General features: G+C 35.8%; 1 protein-coding gene across 2 annotated transcripts in view; it reads right to left on the reverse strand.

The window, feature by feature from the left end:
* The window catches only part of ZC2HC1A (zinc finger C2HC-type containing 1A), a 51552-nt gene extending 27122 nt beyond the window's left edge, over window positions 1–24430 (reverse strand). For both annotated transcript variants that reach the window (XM_032250782.1, XM_032250790.1), the window contains exons 1-5: window positions 24313–24430; window positions 14244–14320; window positions 11474–11590; window positions 3328–3469; window positions 1106–1254 (exon numbers count right to left, since the gene is read on the reverse strand). In XM_032250782.1, the coding sequence (XP_032106673.1) occupies window positions 1106–1254; window positions 3328–3469; window positions 11474–11590; window positions 14244–14320; window positions 24313–24328 (501 nt within the window). In that variant the 5' untranslated portion in view covers window positions 24329–24430. The remainder of the gene's footprint in view (window positions 1–1105; window positions 1255–3327; window positions 3470–11473; window positions 11591–14243; window positions 14321–24312) is intronic.
* Between the last annotated feature and the right edge of the window lie 1452 nt (window positions 24431–25882).

Raw genomic sequence — 25882 nt, forward strand, 5'->3', positions numbered from 1 at the left:
CAAATTTTAAAAGGAATTCAAGTAGAAAAATTTAGACAACTTGATTTTAAGACTTTTTTTTTTTGAGACGGAGTTTCTCTCTTGTTACCCAGGCTGGAGTGCAATGGCGCGATCTCGGCTCACCGCAACCTCCGCCTCCTGGGTTCAGGCAATTCTCCTGCCTCAGCCTCCTGAGTAGCTGGGATTACAGGCATGTGCCACCATGCCCAGCTAATTTTTTTTTTTGTATTTTTTTTTTTTTTTTTAGTAGAGATGGGGTTTTCTCCATGTTGACCAGGATGGTCTTGATCTCTTGACCTTGTGATCCACCCGCCTCTGCCTCCCAAAATGCTGGGATTACAGGTGTGAGCCACCACGCCCGACCAAGACTTATTAAGGTACACTATTAAGTATACTGATAATGCAGTATTGACTAAAGGACAGGGATATAAATCAATGGAACAGAATATCATGTCCTGAAATAAATCCACACATTTATATTCAACTGATTTTCATCCAAGATGCGTAGGCAATTCATTGGGGAAAGAAAAGTCCTTTAAATAAATCACACTAAAAGAATAGAATATCCACATAGACAATAAAAGGAAAACTACCCCTTACTTCACATATACACAAATATTAGCCTGAAATTATTTACAGACATAAGAGCTAAAAGCATAAGACTTCTAGAAGACATGGGAGAAAAATCTTTGCAATCCTGGTATAGGCAAAGATTTCTTTGATACAACATAGGGAACATAAATCATAAAGAATAAATTGGACTTAATCAAATTTTAAAACTTTTGCTTTTCAAAAGACACCCTTAAGAAAATGAAAAGCCAAGTCACAGAATGGGAGAAAATATTCTTAATATAGATCTGAGAAAAGACCAAGAATATAATCTAAAAATGTTTATATATATATATATACACACACACACACACACACACACACACACACACACACATATAAAACATTTTATATATATATAAAATAATCTAAAAACGTATATATATATATCTCAGGCGAGAAAAAGTCTAATGTCATGAAAAGCATAAACAAAAATCTATAAATATCAATGAGCCAGTTTCTCATTCATAACAATTATTAAAAGTGAGCTTATCACCTGTGTCCGAGATGTTGGTTTTCCTTTGGTATCTGTAGAATATTTGCCTTTATTACTAATACGTGCTGCCTGTTCTTTACAGAAATTTATATGTCTATCAGCTGCATTTTCATTAAATCTCCTCTGACAATATGGACACTGAATATAATCTATAACAGATAAAAACAGAAACAGATTAACAGCATAGTACTTGAAACAGACATTAAAAATCATAAGTTTCTATGCAGTCATTCAAGAAATATAAGCAATAATGTCTGATAAGAAAAAACTCCCATATCCTTATAACTACCCAGCTTGACTTGTCTAAACTTAGTAAAGACAAAAAAAAAAAAAAAAAGTCTGCTAGTACATGATGAATCCCAATTTTTTCCTAGCTTTGAATCAAATTTGTGAAGGAAAAAGAACAAAAGATAAATCCTTAGTACAAAAAAAAACAGAAAAAATGTTATTTCTTCTTTGCCTCTATGTTTTCATTTATAACAGATATTTTATGTAGCAGACTAGTTAGAAAGTAATAACACATGACATTAAAATACATTTTAAAATATGAACTCATCTATTAAAATTTTTTTATTTCATCTAATGGAAAACTCTCAAGAAATCGTTTACTCATCTTTAAAGTGGCATTTTCTCTTAAAAGTCCCAACAGATGGAAGAAGTGATTAAAATATATCTAACTGACATAATTCAAATTTAAGAAACAGCAAATGTTTCCAAGATAAAATATCTTCCCAAAATGCAAAGCATACTGTAAATTAAACTTCTTTCTAAATTAACCCAGAACCATATATTGTAGCACTGTAAAATAACTAAATGAGACACTGGGAATAAATGTAAAAATTTAGTAGTATCAAAAAATAATCTTAATTTATTTTAACCGGTTTACTTTTTGACAGAGAGTTTGCCCTTTAGAATTTACATTCATCTGCAGCTCAGAAGTTTGTCGTGCTTACTACTGGAATAGGTCTAAAACCTCTAATAACAATGAAATAAGTTGTTTTTGTCAGGCCCACAAGATTAAAAAAAACTTCTACAGCCCAACTGATCCTGAAGAACTGGTACCCTCTCACTCTCTGACATGAGAAACGAGAAATATTAGACATGAGGAATGCCGCTATATAGAGTACGACACAATATCTAAATACCTCCAAAGCAGAGAGAAAACTCAAGTTCGTGAAGAAAATAAAGGTAGTATTAAAAAAGACCCAGGATCAGTTGAAGCATCCCAGAAACATTCATTCACATAAGTTAATTACTAAAACTCTAGAACTGGGTTTCTAAAAGCATGACCCATGAGCCAAATCCAGTCTGCTTGTTGCCTTTCTTTGTAAATGAGGTTTTATGGAAACACAGCTATGCTCATTCATTTATATATTGTCTATGGCTTATTTGTTGCAACAGAAACTTTATGGCATACAAAACCTAAGATGCTTACTATGCAGTCCTTTATAGAAAGTTTGCTAATCTCTCTTCTATAATAAAATTCCAAAAATGATCATGTCTAGATTTGCTAAAGAACTTTCTCTTTGCTAGAAAATAAATCCCAATCTAGAGTACTAACATAATATTAACGCAGCTAACCTGTTAAATTAACAACCTCTTTAGGCTGCTCTAATAACAAATGTCAAAAGTGTCAACTTTGTCACCTTAAGTCTTTATGTATTTCAGTATCTCATACAGGGTTGCAAAAATCTTGCTTTGCTTTTGGTAACAATGAATCAAGCAACTTTTATCTGCTCAATGAAAAAAAAATTAACAACATACAAATTTCAGGCATAAATGTAGTCTAGCCACATGAATTATACATTTTAGAAAAATTATAAGTTTTTCACCAATCCCACGAGAAGATATCAAGGAACCAGGCAACATAATTATATGACTCCTATTCAATGACTACATTTTAATCTGCAGTGAGCATGGCTAAAATATTTCCTGGAGTGCTCACATTTAATAGTTACTATAATATTTTTTTAAATATTATAATGCTTTGTGTTTAAAAAAAAGTATTAAAATAAAAACACAATACACTTCTATGTTCCAAATTAATGTCCTTATAAGCCTACATGCCTAGATTACCACCACTGTTTTATACCAAAACGTTTAAAAATTATACTTTATAAGACTCCGTGATTATAAGTTAAGCTTAACAAGTTAAAATTTATAAAAACCCTATCATTATTTTCTTTCCACATGAATATTTCTGTCAACAATATTCCATATACCAGGATCATACGAAGGTGGAGGAGGAGGAGGAAGTTTGCCACCCTCTTTGAGGGCCTGATCAAGGCCTTTAGCTGCTCTTATGGTGGCAATGAATTCTTCATGTTTTCTTCTCCAGTTAGATGGTTTCTTTGGTGGTTCTGGCTATAAGTAAATCAAGAAACAGTATCTTTTTAGTATATTGAAATAAAACATCAGAAAATGCCATATCATTTTAAATATTCTCATATCAGGAGTCCTTAAATGATATTCTTCCCAAATTTATAATTTTAAAGAGAAATTTTATGCAACCGCACTGCAATTTTATATTCAATTTCTTAATGCAATTCTCATTGCAAAAGACACTGCTAAAGTGGCTTCTGTAGGTGTTACATCTATTTATTCTCCCACTAATACTGTTGCTGTGGTTGAATGTTCCCTCCAAAACTCATGTTAAAATGCAATTGCTATTATAACAGTAGTATGAGGTGGGATGTGTGAAAGGTGATTAAGTCATTATGGTTCCACCCTCATGATGGATTAATGGCATTATCCCAGTAGCAGATTAGTTATTGTGGTAGTTGGTCTCCTGATAAAAGAGTAAGTTTGGCCCCCATATTCTCTGTCTCACACGCATGCCTGCTCTCATGAGATTTTTTAGCAAGAAGGCCCTCACTAGATGCCAGCACTATGGTCCTGGACTTCCCAGCCTCCAGAACTGTGAGAAATACATTTCTCTTCTTTATAAATTACCCAGTTTGTGGTCTTCTATTATAGCAGCAGAAAAGAGACTAAGACAGTGTACTTCCCTGTTTTCCTACAGATCCTCTAGTATTATTTGAGATTTGAACTGATTTGAAATATGAAAAATAGTCCTCACTCTGTGGATTTAATTGGATTTTCTCTTATAATGATTGACAGTGAGCACCTTTTTATATTGTTAAGAACCATTTAATGTATTGCTTTTTCTGAGGACTGTTTATATTCCTGGTCAACTTGTTGAGTTATTGGTCTTTTATGCAAAAATTTCTAGTATTTTTTTTTTATAGGAAACTATTCCCTCCCTCCCACCAACAATCTGTCTTTTGATCTTATCTATGGGTCATCTTGTAATATGAATAATTATTTTTAAATTACAGTTTAATTTACTGATCCTTTATGGTCTCTGGATCTGCATAAGCCAGGCCCAACCTCATACCAAGGAAAAATAAATTTTTCCCATGTTTACTTCTACAACTTTCACTTTCAATTAAAATTTTTAAAATATTTTATGCATGTAGAATTTATTCTGTTGTGTGGAGTAACAAATTGAATCAAATTTTCTTTTTTCTTTTGTAACAGGGCTATGCAGTTGTCCTATACTTTGATTCTTCCCCCACCCACAACAGAATTGAAATAATGCCTTTATCATATACTAAATTCCCTTCTGAATTTGGGCCTATTACTAAACTTTCTCTTCTGTTCCATGGTTTTGATCATCCTGTGTTAGCACCAGTATTTTCAATATTGAGACTTTATATTTTAATACCTGATAGGGTAATCCAATTTTATTAAGCTTTTTCAATCTTTTTCTAGTTATTCATGTATATAAAATTTTCCATATAAACTTCTGAATCAACTTGTCAAATTTTTAAAAAGTAAGAATCACATTTATAAACAACCTGACAAACTTAAAATTTTTATTAGGTTGAGTCTACCTCTACAAAAACATGAGATTTATTTCCATTTGAAAAACAGTTCATTTGCATCTTTCAGTAGTATTCTTTTTTCTTTGTGGAAGTCTTGTATCTTTATTATAAAGTTTATTCCTAAATATTTCATATTTTGTGTTGTTCTTCTACAGAAGGTCCTTTCCTCATTGTTGTCTCAAGAGCCTGTCTGTTGAGTATATGAAGCGTAGTAATTTTTGCATAGTAACCTTACAGCATTACTTCCTTTTATTCCTATTGTTTTTAGTAATTTCTCACTTCATTCTCTTGAGTTTTCCAGGTATATCTTATCTTCTAATAACAATGGTTTTACTTAGTCATTTCAAATATCTATTGATACAGTTTGGCAGTATCCCCACCTAAATCTCATCTTGAATTGTAGCTCCCATAATCCCCATGTGTTATGGGAGGTACTCAGTGAGAGGTAATTGAATCATGGAGGCAGGTATTTCCCATGCTGTTCTCATGACAGTGAATAAGTCTCATGAGATCTGATGGTTTTACAAAGGGCAGTTCCCCTGCACACACACTCTTGCCTGCCATCATGTAAGACATTCCTCTGATCCTATTTTACCATCCACCATGATTGTGAAGCCTCCCAAGCCATGTGAAACTGTGAGCCCATTAAACCTCTATTTCTTTATAAATTGCCCAGTCACAGGTATTTCTTCACAGCAGTATGAAAATTGACTTAAAAAATACAGTAAATTGGTACTGGTAGAGTGGGGTACTGCTATAAAGTAACCAGAAATGTAGAAGTGACTTTGGAACTGGTTAACAAGCAGAGGTTGAAACAGTTTGGAGGGCTCAGAAGAAGACAGAAAAATTTGGGAAAGTTTGGAAGTTCCTAGAGACCTGGAGGGCTTAGAAGACAAGAAGACGTGGGGAAGTTTGGAACTTCCTGGAAAATTGTTGAATGACTTTGACCAAAATGCCAGTAGTGATATGACAACAAAGTCTAGGCTAAGGTGGTCTTAGATGGAAATAAAGAATTTCTTGGGAACGGAAGCAAAGGTGACTCTTGTTATGCTTTAGCAAAGAGACTAGCAGCATTTTGCTCTTGCCATAGATATCTCTGGCTTTGAACTTGAGAGATGATTTAGGTTATCTGGTGGAAGAAGTTTCTGGGAAGCAAAGTATTCAAGAGGAAGCAGAATACACAAGTTTGGAACATTTTCAGCCTGATGTAATATAAAAGAAAAAGCCATTTTCTGGGGAAAAAAATTCAAGCCTGCTGCAGAAATGTGCATAAGTAACAAGGAGTAGAATGTTAATCACCAAAAAAATGAGAAAAATGTCTCCAGGGCATATCAGAGAGCTTCATGGCAGCCCCTCCCATCACAGGTGCCAAGGCCTAGGAAGGAAAAATGGTTTTTTGGGCCAGGTCCAGGGTCGTCTGCTGTGTACAGCCTAGGGACTTGGAGCCCAGCATCCCAGCTGCTCCAGGAGTGCCTAAAAGGGACCAATGTACAAGCTGGGCCATGGTTTCGGAGGGGCAAGCCCCAAGCCTTGGCAGCTCCCACATGGTGTTGAGCCTGCAGGTGCACAGAAGTCAAGAGTTGAGGTTTGGGAACCTCTGCCTAGATATCAGAAGATGTATGGAACATCTGGATGTCCAGGAAAAAGTTTGCTGCAGGGGTGGGGCTCTCATGGAGAACCTCTACTAGGGCACTGGAGAAGAAAAATGTGGGACTGGAGTCCCCAAACAGAGTCCCTTATTGGGGCACTGCCTAGTGGAGCTGTGAGAAGAGGGCCACCAACCTCCAGATCCCAGAATTGTAGATCCATGGACAGCTTGTACTGTGTACCTGGAAAAGCTGAAGACACTCAATGTCAGCCCAAGAAAGCAGCCACGGGGAAAGGGCTGTACCCTGCAAAGCCACAGGGGCAGAGCTGCCCAAGGCCATGAGAGCCCACCTTTTGCACCAGAATGACCTGGATGTGAGACATGGAGTCAAAGGGAATCATTTGGAGCTTTAAGGTTTAATGACTGCCCTATTGGATTTCAGACTTTCATGGAGCCTGTAGCCCCTTTGTTTTGGCCAATTCCTCCCATTTAGAATGAATGTATTCACCCAATGCCTGTAACCCTATTGTATCCAGGAAGTAACTAATTTGTTTTTTGTTTTAGAGGCTCATATGCAGAAGGGACCTGCCCTGTTTCAGATGAGACTTTGGACTGTGGACTTTAGAGTTAATGCTGAAATGAGTTAAGACTTTGGGGGACTGCTGGGAAGGCATAATTGGTTTTGAAATGTGAGGACATGAAATTTGGAAGTAGCCAGGGACAGAATGATATGGTTTGGCTGTGTCCCCATACAAATCTCACCTTGAATTGTAGTTCTAATAATCCCCATATGTGGGAGGGACCCGTTGGTAGGTAACTGAACATGAGGGCAGGTTTTTCCTGTGCTCTTCTCGTGATAGTAAGTCTCGCAAGATCTGATAGTTTTTATTTAAAAATGGCAGTTCCCCTGCACACGTGCTCTTGTCTTCCACCATGTAAGATGTGCATTTGTTCCTTCTTCACCTTTCACCATGATGTGAAGCCTCCCCAGCCACATGGAACTACGAGTCCATTAAACCTCTTTTTCTTTATAAATTATCCAGTCTCTGGTATTTCTTAACAGCAGTAGGAAAAAGGACTAATACATCTATGCATCTAATTTCTTCTTCTTATCTAACTGTATCAGCTGGCACTTACTATATTGGTTACAGTTTAGTCTTCTCCTTGATTTTAATGGGACTGCCTCCAGTGTCTTTCCACTATACATGATGCTGGCTCACATGCTACAGAGATTTATTTTGTAATATTATTGAGATACTCAACTATTCCTATTATGTCTGTATTTTTAAAATAAAGAATTATGTGTTAAATCCACAAAGTCAAAAAACGGTACTTGAAAAGATGGCTGGGTGTGGTGGCTCATGCCTATAAACCCAACACTTTGGGAGGTGAAAACAGGAGAATCACCTGTGGCCAGGAGTTCATGGCCAGCCTGGTCAACATAGTGAGATCCCCGTCTCTTTAAAAAAAAAAAAAAGGAAAAAAGAGAACACAAATTATGAAGGAATAATGAAAAATACACAAATATGAGACAGAAAAGAAGATATTATAAAGAAATTTTATGCCAATAAATTTGGTAAGACAAAATGGGCAATGTCCTTAGAAAACACAACAAAGAGATACCAGAATATAAATTCATAATAGCCATATTTATTTTAAAAAATATTTTTCTTCCAACAAAGAAACCTCCTGGCTCAGCTGCCTTTAACTTTTAATTTTTGTAGACACATAAGGAAAAACTAGCATCAATATTACACAAACTCTTTCAGAGAACAGAAAACAAAGAAACAACTTTCCAAATAGTGTTTGGAGAGCAGCAAAAACTTTGACAAAAAGACTTACAGGTCTACTTCTCTTATGAACATAGATGCAAACATCCTAAATGTCAGTAAATTTAGATGTCTGAGATTACTGTTTAAAGTTTCTTATTTTACAGCAAAATATCTGATCACCACATTCATCTGTTCCACAATGATTATTAATCATCTACTAATAAGTTTTGCTGTTCTTTTCCAACTTCATTCTCATGGTATCTTTTATCAATGCTGAGTTAATAAATTTTCTATTATGCATCACTTCCATTATTCATTTCTACTATTCAGCATGGATTTCCTGGTACAGCTATTTACAAGAATTTTTAGGAAGAACAGGCTCAGGGTAGCTATACAAACCAGCAGCTCTCCTCCTCTGTTGCAACAGATACAGACTAGTTCCTGTAAATAAGGCTTCTTGGTGTGATTATATCCTGCTTCCCTCAGATCCTATGGGAATCACTTCAAAAAAAGGACATGGCCTTTTAGGTTAGGCTCCTCATCTTCAGAAAAGGCATTTTCATTAATGTTTTCTAAGGGCCTCTGCCGCTAGGCCTCCTCAACTATCTGTTCCTACTCCCACCATTCTCTCCTTCCTGGCTTTTGTACAATTTTAGCCTTGCTCATTCCAGCTGGTAGCTATCCAAATTCCTACAGTTCCTCCCAGTTTCTGCCTTTGCTGTACTAAACAAGAGATAAATACACTGTCTGATAAGATCTCTCACCTTTAAGGAATCACTTTTAAGATGAGGAAACTCCTCACCTTTAAGGTGGCAGATTTCCAGAATCTAGCCACAGGCCCCCAAGCAATTTTGTGTACCTCCTCTTATGGGTAATTTCTCCTGGATTTCAACTGCTTTGGACAGTCCTTATGGGTAATCTGTGAATTATGCCTACATTTTGTTTTTCCAAAAATGAAGTTTGTGGTTGCCTTGCCCCACTCTGCTAATGAGTTTGTAGGATTTTCTTGATACAGGTAAATATATTAAGAACTACACTTACAGCAATCAAATCCTCTAAGACACTGCTTCTCAAACTTTAATGTGCATATGACTCACCCAAGATTTCTTAAAATGATTCTAATTCAGTACCTTTGGGAGGAGACTGAGATTTTGCATGTCTAACAAGTTCCCAAATACTGCTGCTATTACTGCTCTATGGGCCATAGTTTTAGGTAACAAGGCAATAAACCACCTAATACAAAGTAATGGTTTTTACTTTGCTTTTTACTAGAATTCAGTTTTTAAGTTTACAACCCCAATTCCTTATAAAAGAAATAGGATGACTAACATTCATTGAAATCGCCATGGATAATCTTATGTAATTCCTACAATAATCATACATGACAAAGATAAATACTACTACTATCACCAGTTTACAGTGAGCATAAGCATAATTACATTAACTAACTTGCCCAGAATAGCATGGTACGTAGCAAAGTGAAGGTTAAATTCAGACAGTCTGACTCTTGAGCCAAGTTTAACACCCACTATATTATACTGCCTCCAAAGATTTGGCAATTATATCTACTAAAGAAAATTAAAGCTAATATAGGTAGCAGATAACTAAGAAAAACTTCATATATTGATTTATGTACCTTATTTAAACTTCATCACCCTTACTTTAAATGCTCACAGTAAAAAACAAAAATGAACATCGAATTTTTCTATCATCAAATGATTTTATTAGTAAGATTAATTTTCCCATAGGAAAATGTTCTTATACCACTGGAAGAAGTTATTACCATTAACAGTAGGGTTTTGTTTCAAAAACCTATCCAATCAGGTACTTAGCTTAGACCACTTCAATGAAATGATGCCTAAAAACTATGCTGAATAAAGTATTTATGTAATTTATTCTTAGCAATACACAGTCGGCCCTTACTACCCACGGGTTCCACATTCGTGGCTTGTGCATCCATGGATTCAACCATGAATCAAAAACATTCAGGAAAAGAAAAATAAAAAATAACCATAGAATAATAAAAAGTAATATAAAGATACAATTCAACAACTATTTACATAGCATTAAATTAAAAGTAATCTAGACATAATTTAAAGTATATGGGAGGATGTGCATAAGTTACATGCAAATACTATGCCATAAGGAATTTGAGTATTCAGACACTGGTATCAGAGGCTGGTCCTGGAACCAATCTCCTACAGATAACCAAGGGATTACTATAATATATGACAGATATTAAGGAGAGATTATCACAATACTTTCATAGCTTTGGTTTCAAGAAAGAAAATAAGCTGACAATAACTATATGTGGACACTGAACAACTGACAAAACATTTCCTTAGAAACATAATATAGATTACAAATCCTGCCAGTCATTAAGTCAAGATAAGCAGCATCTATTACGCTAATATGTCTATAAATAATTGCTTAACTTTCTGCATTAGAGATTATCAAAATGGTAGAAGATAGTAATAAGTCAAAACTTAATTTATATCTAAAGTTTTAAATAATGAAAAGAATGTGGGGTAGCAATTGGCTCTCCAATGCTATAAAAATCTCACTGTAGGCAGGCATAGTGGCTCATGCTATTAATCCCAGCACTTTGGGAGGCCGAGGTGGGTGGCTCACGAGTTCAGAAGTTCAAGACCAGCTGGCCAAGATGGTGAAACCCCATCTCTACTATAAAAACAAAAATTAGCCGGGCACACTGGCAGGTGCCTGTAATCCCAGCTACTCAGGAGGTTGAGGCATAAGAATTGCTTGAACCTGGGCAGCAGAGGTTGCAGTGAGCCGAGATCATGCCACTGCACACTAGCCTGGGAAATAGAGTGAAACTCCTTCTCAAAAAAAACAAACAAACAAAAAAACAAACTCACTGTAATTGATGGAGACAGCACCTTGGTCTCTCCTTTGAAGAGTTTAAAAGTTTATTTAAAATAAAATTTGTTTTATAAGCTTCTGATAATTTCTAAGCTGAACACATAATACAGAGTTGTATTTATTCTTTAATCTTAATGTAGCAGATAATTGTGTTTATTCTTAATCTTAATGTAACAGATAATTTTAATATTTTTCAACACACATAAGGTTCATACTGTTCAAAAGGTTATATAGTTACCCTCGGTTTGAGAGGTTTTACTGTTGGAATATCCGTTCCTTCAGCTCTCTGTCTGCTTGAATCAAAAGTCTTCCGTTTTTTAGTGGCAGTTTTCTGGCAAATGGGTCCATGTTTTTTCTGTTAAGGTGAAGAAATGCAGCCTATCATTTTCTTTTCTACAGAAGGTAAGACTATAGAACTTTATTTACATTGAAACCAGTTTAAAACTCTGAGACCGACTGAAAAATCTGAATGCAAAATAAATAAGATACACCTTGCCTTAACCAAAAGTTAAGTTTTAAAACATATATATAACGCATGCTTTAAGTTATCTTGCTCACTAAAAGAAATTATAAACACTCTTCTAACATTTTATTATTTAATACTCTTCTCCTAGTTTGTACATGAGAAATGTCAGAAGTGTATGAACCAGAGCAACTCCATCTTCAACAGGAGCTGGGTAAAATGAAGCTGAAATCTACAGGACTGCATTCCTAGACCACTAATTCACAGGATAAGACAGGAGGTCAGCACCAAATACAGGTCATAAAGACCCTGGGCAGGCTGCAGTAAAGGAGCTGGCCAAAACCCACCAAAACCAAAATGGTGACAAGAATGACCTCTGGTCATCTTCACTGCTATACTCCCACCAGCACCTTGACCATTTATAAATGTCATGGCAACATCAGGAAGTTACCCTATATGGTCTAAAAAAGGAGAGGCATGAATAAATAATCCACCCCTTGTTTAGCATATCATCAAGAAATAACCATAAAAACGCCCAACCAGAAGCACCAGGGGCTGCTCTGTCTATGCAGTAGTCATTCTTTCATTCCTTCACTTTCTTAATAAACTTGCTTTCACTTTGCACTGCCAATGTGCCCTAAATTCTTTCAGGCGCAAAGTCCAAAAACCCTCTCTTAGGGTCTGGATTGGGACCCCTTTCCTGTAACATATTTCTCTGTCCTGTAACACTAAGAATAAGAAATAGTAGCAAAGTCAAAGACACTACAGTGAAAAAGAAAGAAAATGTCTTTACTAAATGCCTGAGCATAGATACTAGAAAAAGAAAATGAAAAGAATACATTAGTTTTAGGATTACAAAAGTTAACATGAGTAGTAGTTTGGATTCCTAAAGTTAATATAATAGTAATATGCTAACATAAATTTAACACAAAATAATAGTACAGGTGGTCTGATTTGTGTCTTTCCCACACACTAATCTGGATCTCAAACTTTGCAGCTTTCTTCACCTAGGATTTGTCTTGAGCTATCTAGTGTTCCACTACTCTTACAGGTTTTCTTTTTTTAAAAATAGAGTTGTCAATTCATTCATTCATTCATTCAGTTTAGGGACAATCAAGTGGAAGCTGTCTTAAATGACTTCCAATGAATCAACTGGATAAACATTCTCCCTCCACTATATTAAGCATGATGACCGCTGACACTGTTACACTAAACACACTTTTTTCTTTTGTGTTTTGATAAACACTGAAGAAGGTAGAACTGTCAAACTTTCTCTGGGGAAAAACAAAACCTCAAAACTGGTTTATTTGGTGTCTTGGAGCTTCTTAGGCTTTCAGTACACAATTAGTAATCAACTGCTTTACATGCTTATTTTCAGTTTTCATTTCAACAAACAAGCATTATAATCACAGCTCTTAAGTATTTAACAAAAAATGAGGATAGCAGATGATTATTTAATGGACTCATATGCATATGTTCCTCACTGAGTTATGTATGTCAAGTATATGTGGTGCTGGTTTCCCAACATGATGACTCATGATAACATGTAGTTGTTTTAATAACATCATTCAGTTAAATACTACATGAGGGCCAAAAAAGGCTTTTTTTTTTGGCCATGAAATTTGGGTGAAAACTCTGAAAAATAACAAAATGATAAGAAAAAAAATCATTGAATGTGTGGGCAAGATGTTTTTAAAAGAGTACAAAAAAGCCATCACTGTTTAAAAGGTACCAACAATCAGGACACTTTGGATCATTAATTCCTCACTTTGCTTTAAAGAAACAAACTAGAAATAGTAAGAGGGTGCACAGCAGATTGTGGCAGAACTTTAATGTGTAAAGCCACATTCAAAGAAAAATTATGTCTTACATCAAAGTATTAATAAATGTTTATGCTTGAGGTTAAAATACATAAGGTACATAGGCATAATTTTTATTATTACCTATTTAGTTAGCTGATTTTTATTAAGATTAGTTAAAAGTGCTTTTATTTATATTTACTAAGTAGCTAACATATCTAAAGAATGCATAATAAGTTTTAGGTGTACTTTTATGTTGAAAAAAACTTTTCCTTTGAAATATTTCAAACATAAACAAGAACTGACAAAAAGGATAATTAACTCCCATTTACTACTCATCACCCAATTTCAACAATTACCAACACTTTGGCAATTTTGCTTCATTCATCCCTACTTTTTTCCTGAAGTACTATAAAGCAAATCCCAGATATTACACTATTTTGTATCTGTAAATAATTACTTATTTCTAAGGTACTGTTTTGTGTGATTTTGCTTGTTTTTGGTAAGTCTCATAAAACTAGGAATAACTTTAAACTTTAATAGAAGAGTCCTGAAGACCAAACTCTGAAGAAAAGAAAGAATTTTGGAAGAATGGCATAGCTGAAATCAAGACACTTGAACAAAGAATATTACCCATTAACTCTTCAAAAACTATTCCAGCTAAGTTTTTTCCATAAGAATTGACCAGAATTACTGAACAATTACAGATGTGTAAAACCGTTAAGGTACAAAATCAGTCTACTCACTAATGCTACTGGAAAGAATGTTCTTCCGCAAATCTTGCAAGGTAACAATTCTCCAACTTGGACAACACTTCCATTCTCTAAAACAGGAAAGAATTTAATAAATAATTTCTGTAGCTTAAAATTTTGAAACTTCACATTTTAATGTTTTCTCTTAGCTTTATATGTAAGTTATTAGTTTTCGTGAAAAATGTTTTACTGCATTTTTAAACATGCAAAATTATCTATTAAAATGAGCATAATACTTAGTTGCCAGTGGTGAAAAGGTCAGGATACATATTCATGATTTAAAGATATCCAAACTGGTATTGTTGGAAATATCTAGTTTACTTGTAATTATTTTAGGCAAATCAATCTGTCGTACTCTCTTAACCTATAGGCTATCTCTATGGTAAATTATTACATTTTAAGAACAAAATTTATCTTATTAATTTCCAAGGTATGAAGAAATACCATTAGTGATCAGTTCAATGACTTCCTGAGATGATTTGAAGAATCCAGAATAAAAGGAATCTCGTTCTGTTTATCACCTGACAATAGAAAGTATAATCCCATTAAGATTAAGATCTGCCAGGCGAGGTGGCTCATACCCATAATCCCAGCACTTTGGGAGGCCAAGGCAGGTGGATCACCTGAGGTCAGGAGTTCGAGACCAGCCTGGCCAACATGATGAAACCCAGTCACTGCTAAAAACACAAAAATTAGCCTAGCATGGTGGTGGGTGCCTTTAATCCCAGCTACTCAGGAGGGTGAGGCAGAAGAATCACTTGAATCTGGGTGGTGGAGGTTGCAGTGAGCCAAGATCGTGCCACTGCAGACCAGCCTGGGCGATAGACCCAGACTCTGTCTTTAAAAAAAAAAAAAAAAAAAAAAACCACAAAGATTAAGATCACCTAGTTATACAAACTGTATGTAGTATGTGAATTATTATTTTATACATATAATACTTATATTAAGAGTCAGTGGACTAGTAAGTGGAGATATTCTGACCTTACAAACAAAATTATATAAAGAGGTAGCATAGATACAACTTTCACTCAATTATTAATAAAATTAATATAACCATCGTGTACCTGGATATAACAAATTTTATTACTAAAAAGATAAAAAAGAAACATGATTTCTGATTCTACATAATTCATTTTATCATTCTTTCCAAAAAAATAAACATAAGCTTTTCATACCTGTAATTTCCTAAAAATAATCTTAAACATGTAACATTTTCCCCATATTTTCTAATGAATATTTTAGAGATGCTAAAATTCTTTTATCACATGAAAGACAAATAAAATAAAACATTTTCCTTTCGAAGTAACAAACTAATTTTTAAAAGTACAATTATGACTCCATATAGCCTGGTCCAAGACATTTAGTGAGTTCACAGAGAACTAAGCAGGCAAATCAAAATAGATATTGGTAAGAATGCATTCAAATACAGTAACAGAAGAACTGTTTTGTTTTCTCATTTTCCTATTACTCCACTGCCCTATTTGACTGGTGGATAGTGACAAACTGTCATTTCAGATGGATGCAATGTTGCATAGTGGCAGTTAAGCAGTAAACATTACAAAAGCAAAGCTAAGATTTGCCTGATTTGTCCCTTCTCCAATACCAGGAGGTAAGGTATTTAGGGAGAACAATCTCATTTATCTAAATCACTTAAGTCCACTAACAATCCAGAGTTACTAAATGGAAACCACTAGGTTCATTCAGGTAAGAATGTCTTCAAAATGATGGTCTACATAACATCACATGCTAACTATTAAACTTGCTTACGGTTTTCATGTATTCCTTTAAATACTAAGCAATGATTTTAAAATTTATCAATACAAAATATTAAAAAGCACCATATATTATTGAGAAAAATAAATTCAGCACATGGAAAAACTACATACTAAGCATGCATTTAGTAATATTAACACAAGAAAAGAATAACATAATTATTCCTCTCGGAAAGCTAACATAATCTATATAATTTACTTAATAAATAGATCTAAGAAATAAATCACCAATTTTTATACAAAAAAAACAGCAACCAGAATATTACCATATACTAAAATCCAGTTCTTGAAATTAATTTCCAGAAGTTATCAAACATGCTTAAAATGTTTTTTAAAAAAATTATTATCAATAAAAGGCACGAAAAGATACAATAGCATTTTAAAAGAATGATACTTTGGGATAATTCAAAAGCAATTATCCCTCAAAAAATCTTTTTGGAAAAGAATGTCATTACTTCACCCAAAATAAAGATATACATAACATATATATAAATTTATAATGCCCTCTAATATTAGCTGGTCATAGAGCATAGCACTGTAATTCACAAAATATGGCATGTGCATGTGTACTGATGTCAAGACCTACTGAGGGAACTTCTACCCAGTAACAAGGTAACAATTCTCCAATTTGGACAATGCTTTCATTCTCCAAAACAGAATACCATCTCACACCAGTTAGAATGGCAATCATTAGAAAGTCAGGAAACAACAGATGCTGGTGAGGATGTGGAGAAATACGGATGCTTTTACACTGTTGGTGGAAGTGTAAATTAGTTTAACCATTGTGGAAGTCAGTGTGGTGATTCTACGAGGATCTAGAACCAGAAATACCACTTGACCCAGCAATCACATTACTGGTATATACTGAAAGGATTATAAATCATTCTACTATAAAGACACATGGACACAAATGTTTACTGTAGCACTACTTAGAATAGCAAAGACTTGGAACCAACCCAAATACCAATCAGAGATAGACTGGATAAAGAAAATGTGGCACATATACACCATGGAAGATTATGCAGCCATATAAAAGAATGAGTTCATGTCCTTTACAGGGACATGGGTGAAGCTGGAAACCATCATTCTCAGCAAACTAACACAGGAGCAGAAAATCAAACACTGCATGTTCTCACTCATAAGTGGGAGTGAGTGAGAATACATGAACACAGGGAGGGGAATAGCACACACCGGGACCTGTCATGGGGTAGGGGGCAAGAGGAGGGAGAGCATTAGGACAAATATCTAATGCATGCGGGGCTTAAAACCTAGATGACAGGTTGATGGGTACTACAAACCACCATGGCACATGTATACCTATGTAACAAAACTATACGTTCTGCACATGTAACCCAGAACTTAAAGTAAAATAAAAAATAAAAATAAATCAAATAATTTCTATAGCTTAAATTGTGAAACTACACGTTGTAATGTTTTCTCTTAGTTTCATTGGTAAGTTGACTGTTCTTGTAAAAAAAAATTTCTTACTGCATTTTGAAATAAGCAAAATTATCAACTAAAATGGGCTTAAGAGTTATCAGTGGGCAAAAAGACCACAATAAACAAAGAAAAGTCATAATTTAAGGATAACCAAGCTGATTAGTTGGAAATACCTAGTTTTCTTGTAATTATTTTAAGAAAATCAATTTGTCATAGTCTCTTGATTTAAAGGCTATCTCTGTGGTAGAATACTAAGGTTAAAAACAAAATTTATCTTACTAATTTCTAAAGCATGAAAAAATACTGCTGGTAATCAGTTCAGTGACTTACTGACTTGATGTGAAGATTTCAGAGCAAAAAAAATCATTTTCTCTTTATCACCAGATATTAGAAAGTATAATGCTGTAAGGTAAATTAAGCAAACTGCATGTATTATTTGAATTGTTAATTATTTTATATATGTAATAATTATATTAAGATTAATTTGACCAAGAAATTAAAATATCTGACCTTATTGGCATAACTAAATAATAAAGAAGTGGCTACACCTTTCACTCAATTAAAATTAAAATAATCATCATGTGCCTGGATACAAATTTTATTACTAAAATAATTTTTTTAAAAAACATATTAATGGAAACTTCTACCCAGATCATTATAAATACCTTTGGCCTCAGAGTCAAAAGCCATATTTTGCTCTAATTAAATTCATTAAAAGACATGACAGTATAGTTGAAAATGCAGTGAATTTGTCTTATATTATCTAACTTCAAGTCCCCAGCTCTCTCACTGAGCACTATGAATCCCCAGGCAAGATATTTAAGCTCTCTAAGGTTTAGATTTTCTTATATAAAATAAGGAATTTAAGTTAAATGACATATGGTCCCCTTTTATGTATAACATGCTGTAATTTAACAAAATCTACCTTAAGACCACATTAGTAAGAAAAGTACATGGAAGACATCTTTCTTACTGATTTTTTAAAAATGAAGTTCATATATAAGAATGATTAAACCAGTTGCAGATGGTAGAATGAATGCTTCAGGTACTACATACCATGCTGAGGAATTAACTTCCACTTATCTACATAGAGAACTGAGAACCTGAAAGGACCTACTCCTTGTTAGAAAAGCCTTTAAGACATGAATTAGAAGGAAATGTATTACTAATCATACAGGCAGACTCAATTTAACATCTGTTAAATGAGGCAAATGAGGCTAATATCTGCTCAATTTACCTTAAAAGTTCAGAGGATCAACTATTACATATAAAAATGCTTCATAACCTACAAAAATAAAAAAATTCTACTTTCCAAGGCATTCAAGTAAACTCTGCTAACCTTTCCTACATGGCAAAAAGTAGCAAATTTTGCATCTTATAAAAATACAAGAGAGATATGATATTCAGAGTGGTGAATGTTATACCAGAGAGCATATACTATTAAAATAAGCACTCAAGGTAATGGACAGAACCAAGTCAATAAAATACTTTAATATTCTAGAACTCTTAAGATGCCAATCTCTCCTTACAAAATTCATCTGGTACACACTGTTGATTCTGTTATGCATTGCTTATATTTTGCAACTTCAAAATCTGCATGATGATAAGACTTGAAATGGTACCTTTACCTAATACTGTAAGTGATGAGAAATAATGATTTTATTTAAATAGTTGTGACATTTTAAAATGCATACATTTAAGAATTATGAGAGAACCATTTTCAAATAAATCTTGGAAGTTAAGAACAATTCTGGCCTCCCTTGTGGCAGGTCTATCTCCTTACTGCTAGTAAATCTTAATATTCTATCACCACCCATTTGACTTCAACCTTTAATACTCAATGAACCTATCTTTTGAAGGCACAACATATGTTATACCACTTTCTTCCCAATATCCTTTCCAAAACTGAACTACTTTCAGATCAATATTCTCCAGTATCTGACAAGATTTACCCTTTTCAGCTCACCCTAGAAGAGTTTTTGTCTGAACTTAGTCAATGCCTACCCTACTTTTACACACAACCTCATTTTTCAAAGCATTTTAGTCACCTTTCACCTTTCTTTTTAGTGAAAGAAGTCATCTTTCACTAGCACATTTTAGTGCTCTAGTTTGGCAAAACTGCTGCCTAAACAACCAACTCTGGACTTTAAAACACTCATGTTCCCTGTTTAACCGTAGAATTCTACCTTCTACCTTTCTCTCAGTTAGTATCTTGATCTCAGAGCGACTTGCTTTTCTTAATAAGCTAATACCTGGCTGCACTTCCCTTCCTACCCAGTCTGAACATGACCCATATTTATACTACGAATTACTCTCGAATCCCTTGCTTCATGGCCAAGTGTTTGGAAAATGGTAGATTAATAAAGTTAAATGGGTTCTCTTAGAGCAGACTTCCTTAGTCATAAAGACAGAGACAGAGAAACAGAGAGAGAGAGAGACTTAGTATGTTGTTATTTCCCCAAATTTATTTTATCCTTTGTACTCCTAAGACCAGTGTCCTCCACCAGTGTCCTAAGGAGCACATTTTTTGAAACACTGACTTACATTTTCTGCTTAGTCCTTCCCTACCTCTCATTTACTCACTGTCTGTATTGCAGGCAGACTTTATCAGGCCAACTACCGTATTGAAATAAATCCATTCTACCAGACGCAGTGGCTCATGCCTATAATCCCAGCACCTTGGGAGGCCGAGGCAGGTGGATCACCTGAGGTCAGGAGTTCGAGACCAGCCTGACCAACATGGAGAAACCCCATCTCTACTAAAAATACAAAATTAGCTGGGTGCGGTGGCACATGCCTGTAATCCCACCTACTCAGGAGGCTGAGGCAGGAGAATTGCTTCAACCCAGGAGGCAGAGTTTGCGGTGAGCAGAGATCATGGCATTGCTCTCTAGCCTGGGCAACAAGAGCAAAACTCTTGCCTCAAAAAAAAAAAAGAAAGAAATACATCCATTCCTTGATTCAGTAAGTATTTGTTGAGTACCTAGCATGAGGCAGAAACTGTTCTAGGAGGCAGGGTGATGATAAAAAACAAAGACTGATCTTACAGAGTTTTCACTGATCTAATAGGAAAAATAAATAAATAAAAACAAATATGTAAAATAGTACATGGTGATAAGCAGAATTAAGATAAAATGAGTAAGGGCAGAAGAGATGGTCACAATGCCGTCTTGGAGAAGTATGGATAATCAGGAAAAGTTTGTTTAATAAGGAGACAATAAAGACTTTAAAACGGAATTACCATGAATTTACTAATTGTCAAATCTGAAGCTCTCTTTTGAATCCCAATCCTACCAGGACTTTCTACAGTCTGAGGCACTGCTGATGAATACCAATCACCTTTAAAGTCCTTTCTTACCTGGCTTCAATATTTCTTTCTCTCCTCCCAAGCATGCTATGTTTTACCTATATTGGACCTGTTAACATGTCTTTTGTGATTTTCCTCATTTAACAAACACACATACTGAGAGGGTCTCCTATGCATCAGGCATTTAGTTAAATGCTTTACATATATATTACATCATTTAATATTTAATATAATTTAGGTAGTTACATATTTAATAGCTCAATTTTTTTCACAGCAGAGAAAATTAAGGTTCAGATTAAGTAAACTCCCCAAATCATAAAACTAAAAAGAAAGCAAGATTCAAACACAGTCCTCTCCAATATACTGTCTATTAAAATATTTGGCAACTAACTCAGTATCACAAAGCAATAAATGCTAGACAAATAAAGATGAAGAATTATTCAGTCAATTAGTATACATTTATACTAGAAAAAGATAAACAAAACATTTTTTCTTTCTTTATTTATTTTTTTAAAGATGGGGTTTCACCATGGTGGCCAGGTTGGTCTTGAACTCCTGACCTCAGGTGATCCAACCGCCTCGGCCTCCCAAAGTGCTAGGATTACAGGCGTGAGCCACCACGCCCCACCAACAAAACAGAAATTTTGATGAGACATGACTGTCTTTAAACCAAGAGCTACACTGAAGAGCAATCAGTCTTCCAATCAAGTTTTAGAGGGCAGTACTAAAATCTAATAAGTCAACAATCCGTAAGAGGAACAGACAGTCTGATCTCAGTCACAATTTTTATAAGCATTTATCAGGGTTATGAAGGGAATGACAATACTATATACAAGGATAAAATCTGCTTAGATTTTACCACCTCTTCATTTTACAAATAAAAATAGCTTATAAGAGATTGGAACTCTCCCAAGTCTAGAACTACCTCTATTATCCTTAGATTTGTAGGGCTAAACTTTTCAGATGAAAAGGAATTAAGCTTTGCTAAAATTACCCACACAATTTAGAGTTGTTGAGATATTGATTATACAAAAACATAAATAACTTGTACTTAGATTCAAAGTATAGTGTTTGAGCCTAATACCTCATCTATTGACTGAATATTCAAGAAGCATAAAGACCCAAAAGATCACAAGTAATATAAATGGTATATGATTACATACAAATAATGTAAAAGTTATGAAAAAAGAGTAAGATCATCTTCAACAGAATTTTTCAAGAGTCCATATATTTTCTAGTTTTACAGCCAAGATTAATGTCTGGTAACTGGTTTCAACTAGAAACATATCTAATGCCAGAATACAATATTTACTCAATTACTCTCACACATTAAGCAAACTTTTGACTATTTCTTACTGGATACTGCAATATAATATTTATTAGACATCTTCAAAGTACTAGACTTAAACTTCTATATGTTTATAGAACGAAAGCATAGATGAATGAATTAATGAATGGTAACCTTAAGACTCAGAGTTTGATATCTGCAAAGGGTGATTTCTTAGAGGAGGGAGAGTGGAGGAGGAGAAAGGGGAAAAACCACCTTCCTAACTTAAACAGAAAACTCTCAGAGCTTTTATTAAATCGAACCACTTGAAATTACTAAAATTCAACTGTTTTGCCCTACATAATTTAGAGCAATTTCATATATTTTAACCCAATTTATCATAATTAAATACATTATAGTTAATGATACCATCTTATTTTGTAAAAAAAAAAAAAAATCAAAAAGAGCAAGCACTATTAACATCATATACTGGGCCCATAAAACATGCCTATAAATACAGAATCCACCTATTTGTTCTCCTATGCAACTGATTATCCTTATAGGTTTCCATTACATTTGAAAAGCATTCCTAGTTAAGGTTTCAATAGTAATATCTTGGCACTGTTAAAATGTAAGGTTCACTGAAACGTAGGTTCAATGAGAGTAAAGCTTTATCGTTTTTATTCTTTGCTGCATCCTAGAACCTAAAAAGATGCCCATAATAGACATTTATTTAACAACAAATATTTATTGAGGACCTACTTTGTGTCAGGCATTGTTTTAGGTGCTTAACATACATACATAAGCAAAAATCAGATGATGATCTTTTTCTTAATAACAAATGTTGAATAAAATAAAAATCTGCAAACTGTTCCAAAACACTTCATAGATAATATATAATAAAACCTTATATTATGTATAAGGATAATCTTAAAGGAATTCCAGAACCCATGCTCCTATCCACTGTGCTTTAATCCCACCAAGACACAAAAGTATCTTGAAACTAAAAAATACTGTACTATAATTACAATTCCTTATTTTATGGAAACTTTAATTATCTTCCAAAAACACGTAAGTAAAAAAGGCCTTCATAGCATACTGCAGCTGTCCACAAATGGAAAATTATCCGAATTATTTACTTATCATTTTCAAGGTGTTTAATATGAGAGCTTAACCTCAGAGCAAAAGCACGAAATAAACTCCTACTCATGTTATTACATTTGCTTTTCGATGAATTTAGATGACTGAAAAAGTTACCGGTTACCACTTTTCACTTCATTACACAATGTACAATATTTTACTCTCTGGCATGCAACAATACACAAGACTCAACGCTTCTGCTCATTCTTAATTCCAACTGAATCCATGTAAATTAGCAGACGGGGCTGGGGGGGGCGGCTAAGTCAAGACAACAGGATCTCAATTCTGTAGGTTTGTTCTTCATCATAACAAATAAAATCTCGTAACTGTTGTTGCCAGTGCTAGTTATTGTGGGGTTTTTTCTTCCTTTGTTTTTAGGTGAATGCTTTCATTACACAGGATAAAATGGGTAAATAGAATAGAGGAAAAGTGAAAGAACTGCGAACAAAGCAAAATCTGGAGTCACGGTTACAGCACAAAGATAAACCCAAAGATAAGGAACCAATACAGGCTCTTCCTCACACAGCGGTCGTGAAGAAGCTATCAAATCCTTCTGGTAATCTATCGTACCGGCTTTAAATCTGGCCAGTGACACTTCCTTAGTTGATGCTCTGACATCCCTCCGACAGAAGGCTGTCGGAATGTAAAAAAAAAACCGGTTACCTAGGGAGATTGGCCCAGGAAGGTGTCAGGAGCTCGAGGCTGGAGACACACCCCGGGGCTCCAGCACAAACTGGCCTGGCGATGTTAAGGCTATGGACAATAATGGATAGAGTCCAGTCTGCAAGGAAAACAAAATCTGGCCAGAGACTGGGATCACTAAAAGGGCACTCAGAAGTCAGGCAAGATCAGAAAATTGTAGGAAGAGACGTGCAGGCGCGCTGCCAGAAACAGGAACGGGCTCCGGGCGGACAAGCCCAGCCGAAGACCGCTCGAGGCGGGGCAGCCTGGGAGCGTTCGCTCCACCGCATCTGGGCTGGCCGGATCCCTTTGGCCCCGGCCTCCACAGGCGCGGCGGGAACGTGGCGGAGTCCGCCGCTCCAAGCTTGCCCTTGCCTCCCTGCTATTGGTGTCCAGGGACCCCAGCTGCTCCGGGCCCGCTCCAGCCGCCCTGCCAGCATCCCTTCCTCTCCTCACCTTCCAGTCCCTCCATTGCGCCGCCGCCTTGAGCTCAGCGAGACTCCTTCAGCAGCGCCCGCCACCGCCCAGCTCTGGCTGTAGCAACCCAGCCGCACCTCCCACCCGCTAATATCCCGGGCTCCTATTGGTTCCGGTGCTGGGGGGCGTGGCTCCGCGGGGGCGGGGCCGCGGCGGAGGCGCGGCTCCTGGGTTCTCTGCCTACCTCGCTGTGTCTCTCGAGGTTACTCCCCAGGGAGCCGCGAGCCGCTTCAGGTTGCATTCTGCGACGCAAAGGCGCCTTTGTTAGACTCCAACCTTGTTTTCCCTCATACCTTATCCTCCTATTTTGAGTACCTCAGCACCTCATGGGCTGCGCTTCAGCATTTCCTCATCAGTCTGTGCCTCTGACTTCTAGCCGCCAATCCCTCCGAACGGATACTTTAAGCAAGCAAGCAAACCAAACAAACGCCCAGCACGCTTGCATGCAGGACGCTCCCTTTTCCGCTCTTTGGTCGCATGACTTGACCTGAGCGTATTCCCTAGACTTGTTCTTCACACACAGCTTCGTAGATTCAGACACGTTTTTTCTGGAGAAATAATACTTTCTACCTGTGGAACTGCTATTGCGGTAAGCCCTTGAAAATAATTTCCTCATATGAAAGCTTGGGTCAAAATGTAGAAGTGACACCCAGTCCTCCCTCCGTTTTCTACTCTTTGCCTACCCTGGGCCTATACTTGAACCGAAACAGTCGCCTGGCCTGATAATGTTTGATCGGGGAAGTTGAATTGGGGAATAACCTGACAGGATGAGGTCCGCCAGTCTCCAACAGAGTTTAAAACATCCTGAAGATGAAGGTAACTTCAAAACGAACTCAGACCATTTTAATGGTTTTGCTTACAATTCACCAAAGCTACATTTCTTTGAAAATCTGATTTAGGAGTTATAAACAAATTGTATTGTTTGTTGACTATAGCGTATCTACCGGCAAGCTACCAGTATTATGCAAATTTCGGATTAATTTTATTGTTAAGCTACTCTAGACTGAGTGAGGAAAGGTCCTTTTTTCCCCCTTAGTGCTACTATGGCAAAAATAGAATTTTGGGTGGGAAGGAAAGGGCTTAAAAGAGCATTAACGAGGAAAAAAGTACACAGGAGAATAAAGACGCCATTATTTTGCAAATTACAAGTTACTTCACTGAAGGCAAGATGAATATTGATTGGCTCATACGTTATTCAGCAATAAAATCTACAGAAACAATAAAAATAATAATAGTCATAAAGAATAAATCATGTGAGGCATGTTTTAGGTCCTTTTTTTTTGACGAAAGTCTTGTTCTGTCGCCCAGACTGGAGTGCAGTGGCGAGATCTCGGCTCACTGCAACTTCCGCCTCTGGGGTTCAAGCGATTCTTCCACCTTAGCCTCCCAAGTAGCTGGGATTACTGGCGCTCGCCACCGTGCCCGGGTAATTTTTTAATTTTTTTGGAGACGGGGTTTCACCATGTTGGCCAGGCTGGTCTCAAAGTCCTGACCTCGTGATCCATCTGCCTCGGCCTCCCAAAGTGCTGGGATTATAGGCGTAAGCCAC

Source organism: Sapajus apella, unplaced genomic scaffold (assembly GCF_009761245.1).
Source record: "Sapajus apella isolate SASKATOON/1434 unplaced genomic scaffold, GSC_monkey_1.0 scaffold3, whole genome shotgun sequence".
NCBI classification, from domain to species: Eukaryota; Metazoa; Chordata; class Mammalia; order Primates; family Cebidae; genus Sapajus; species Sapajus apella.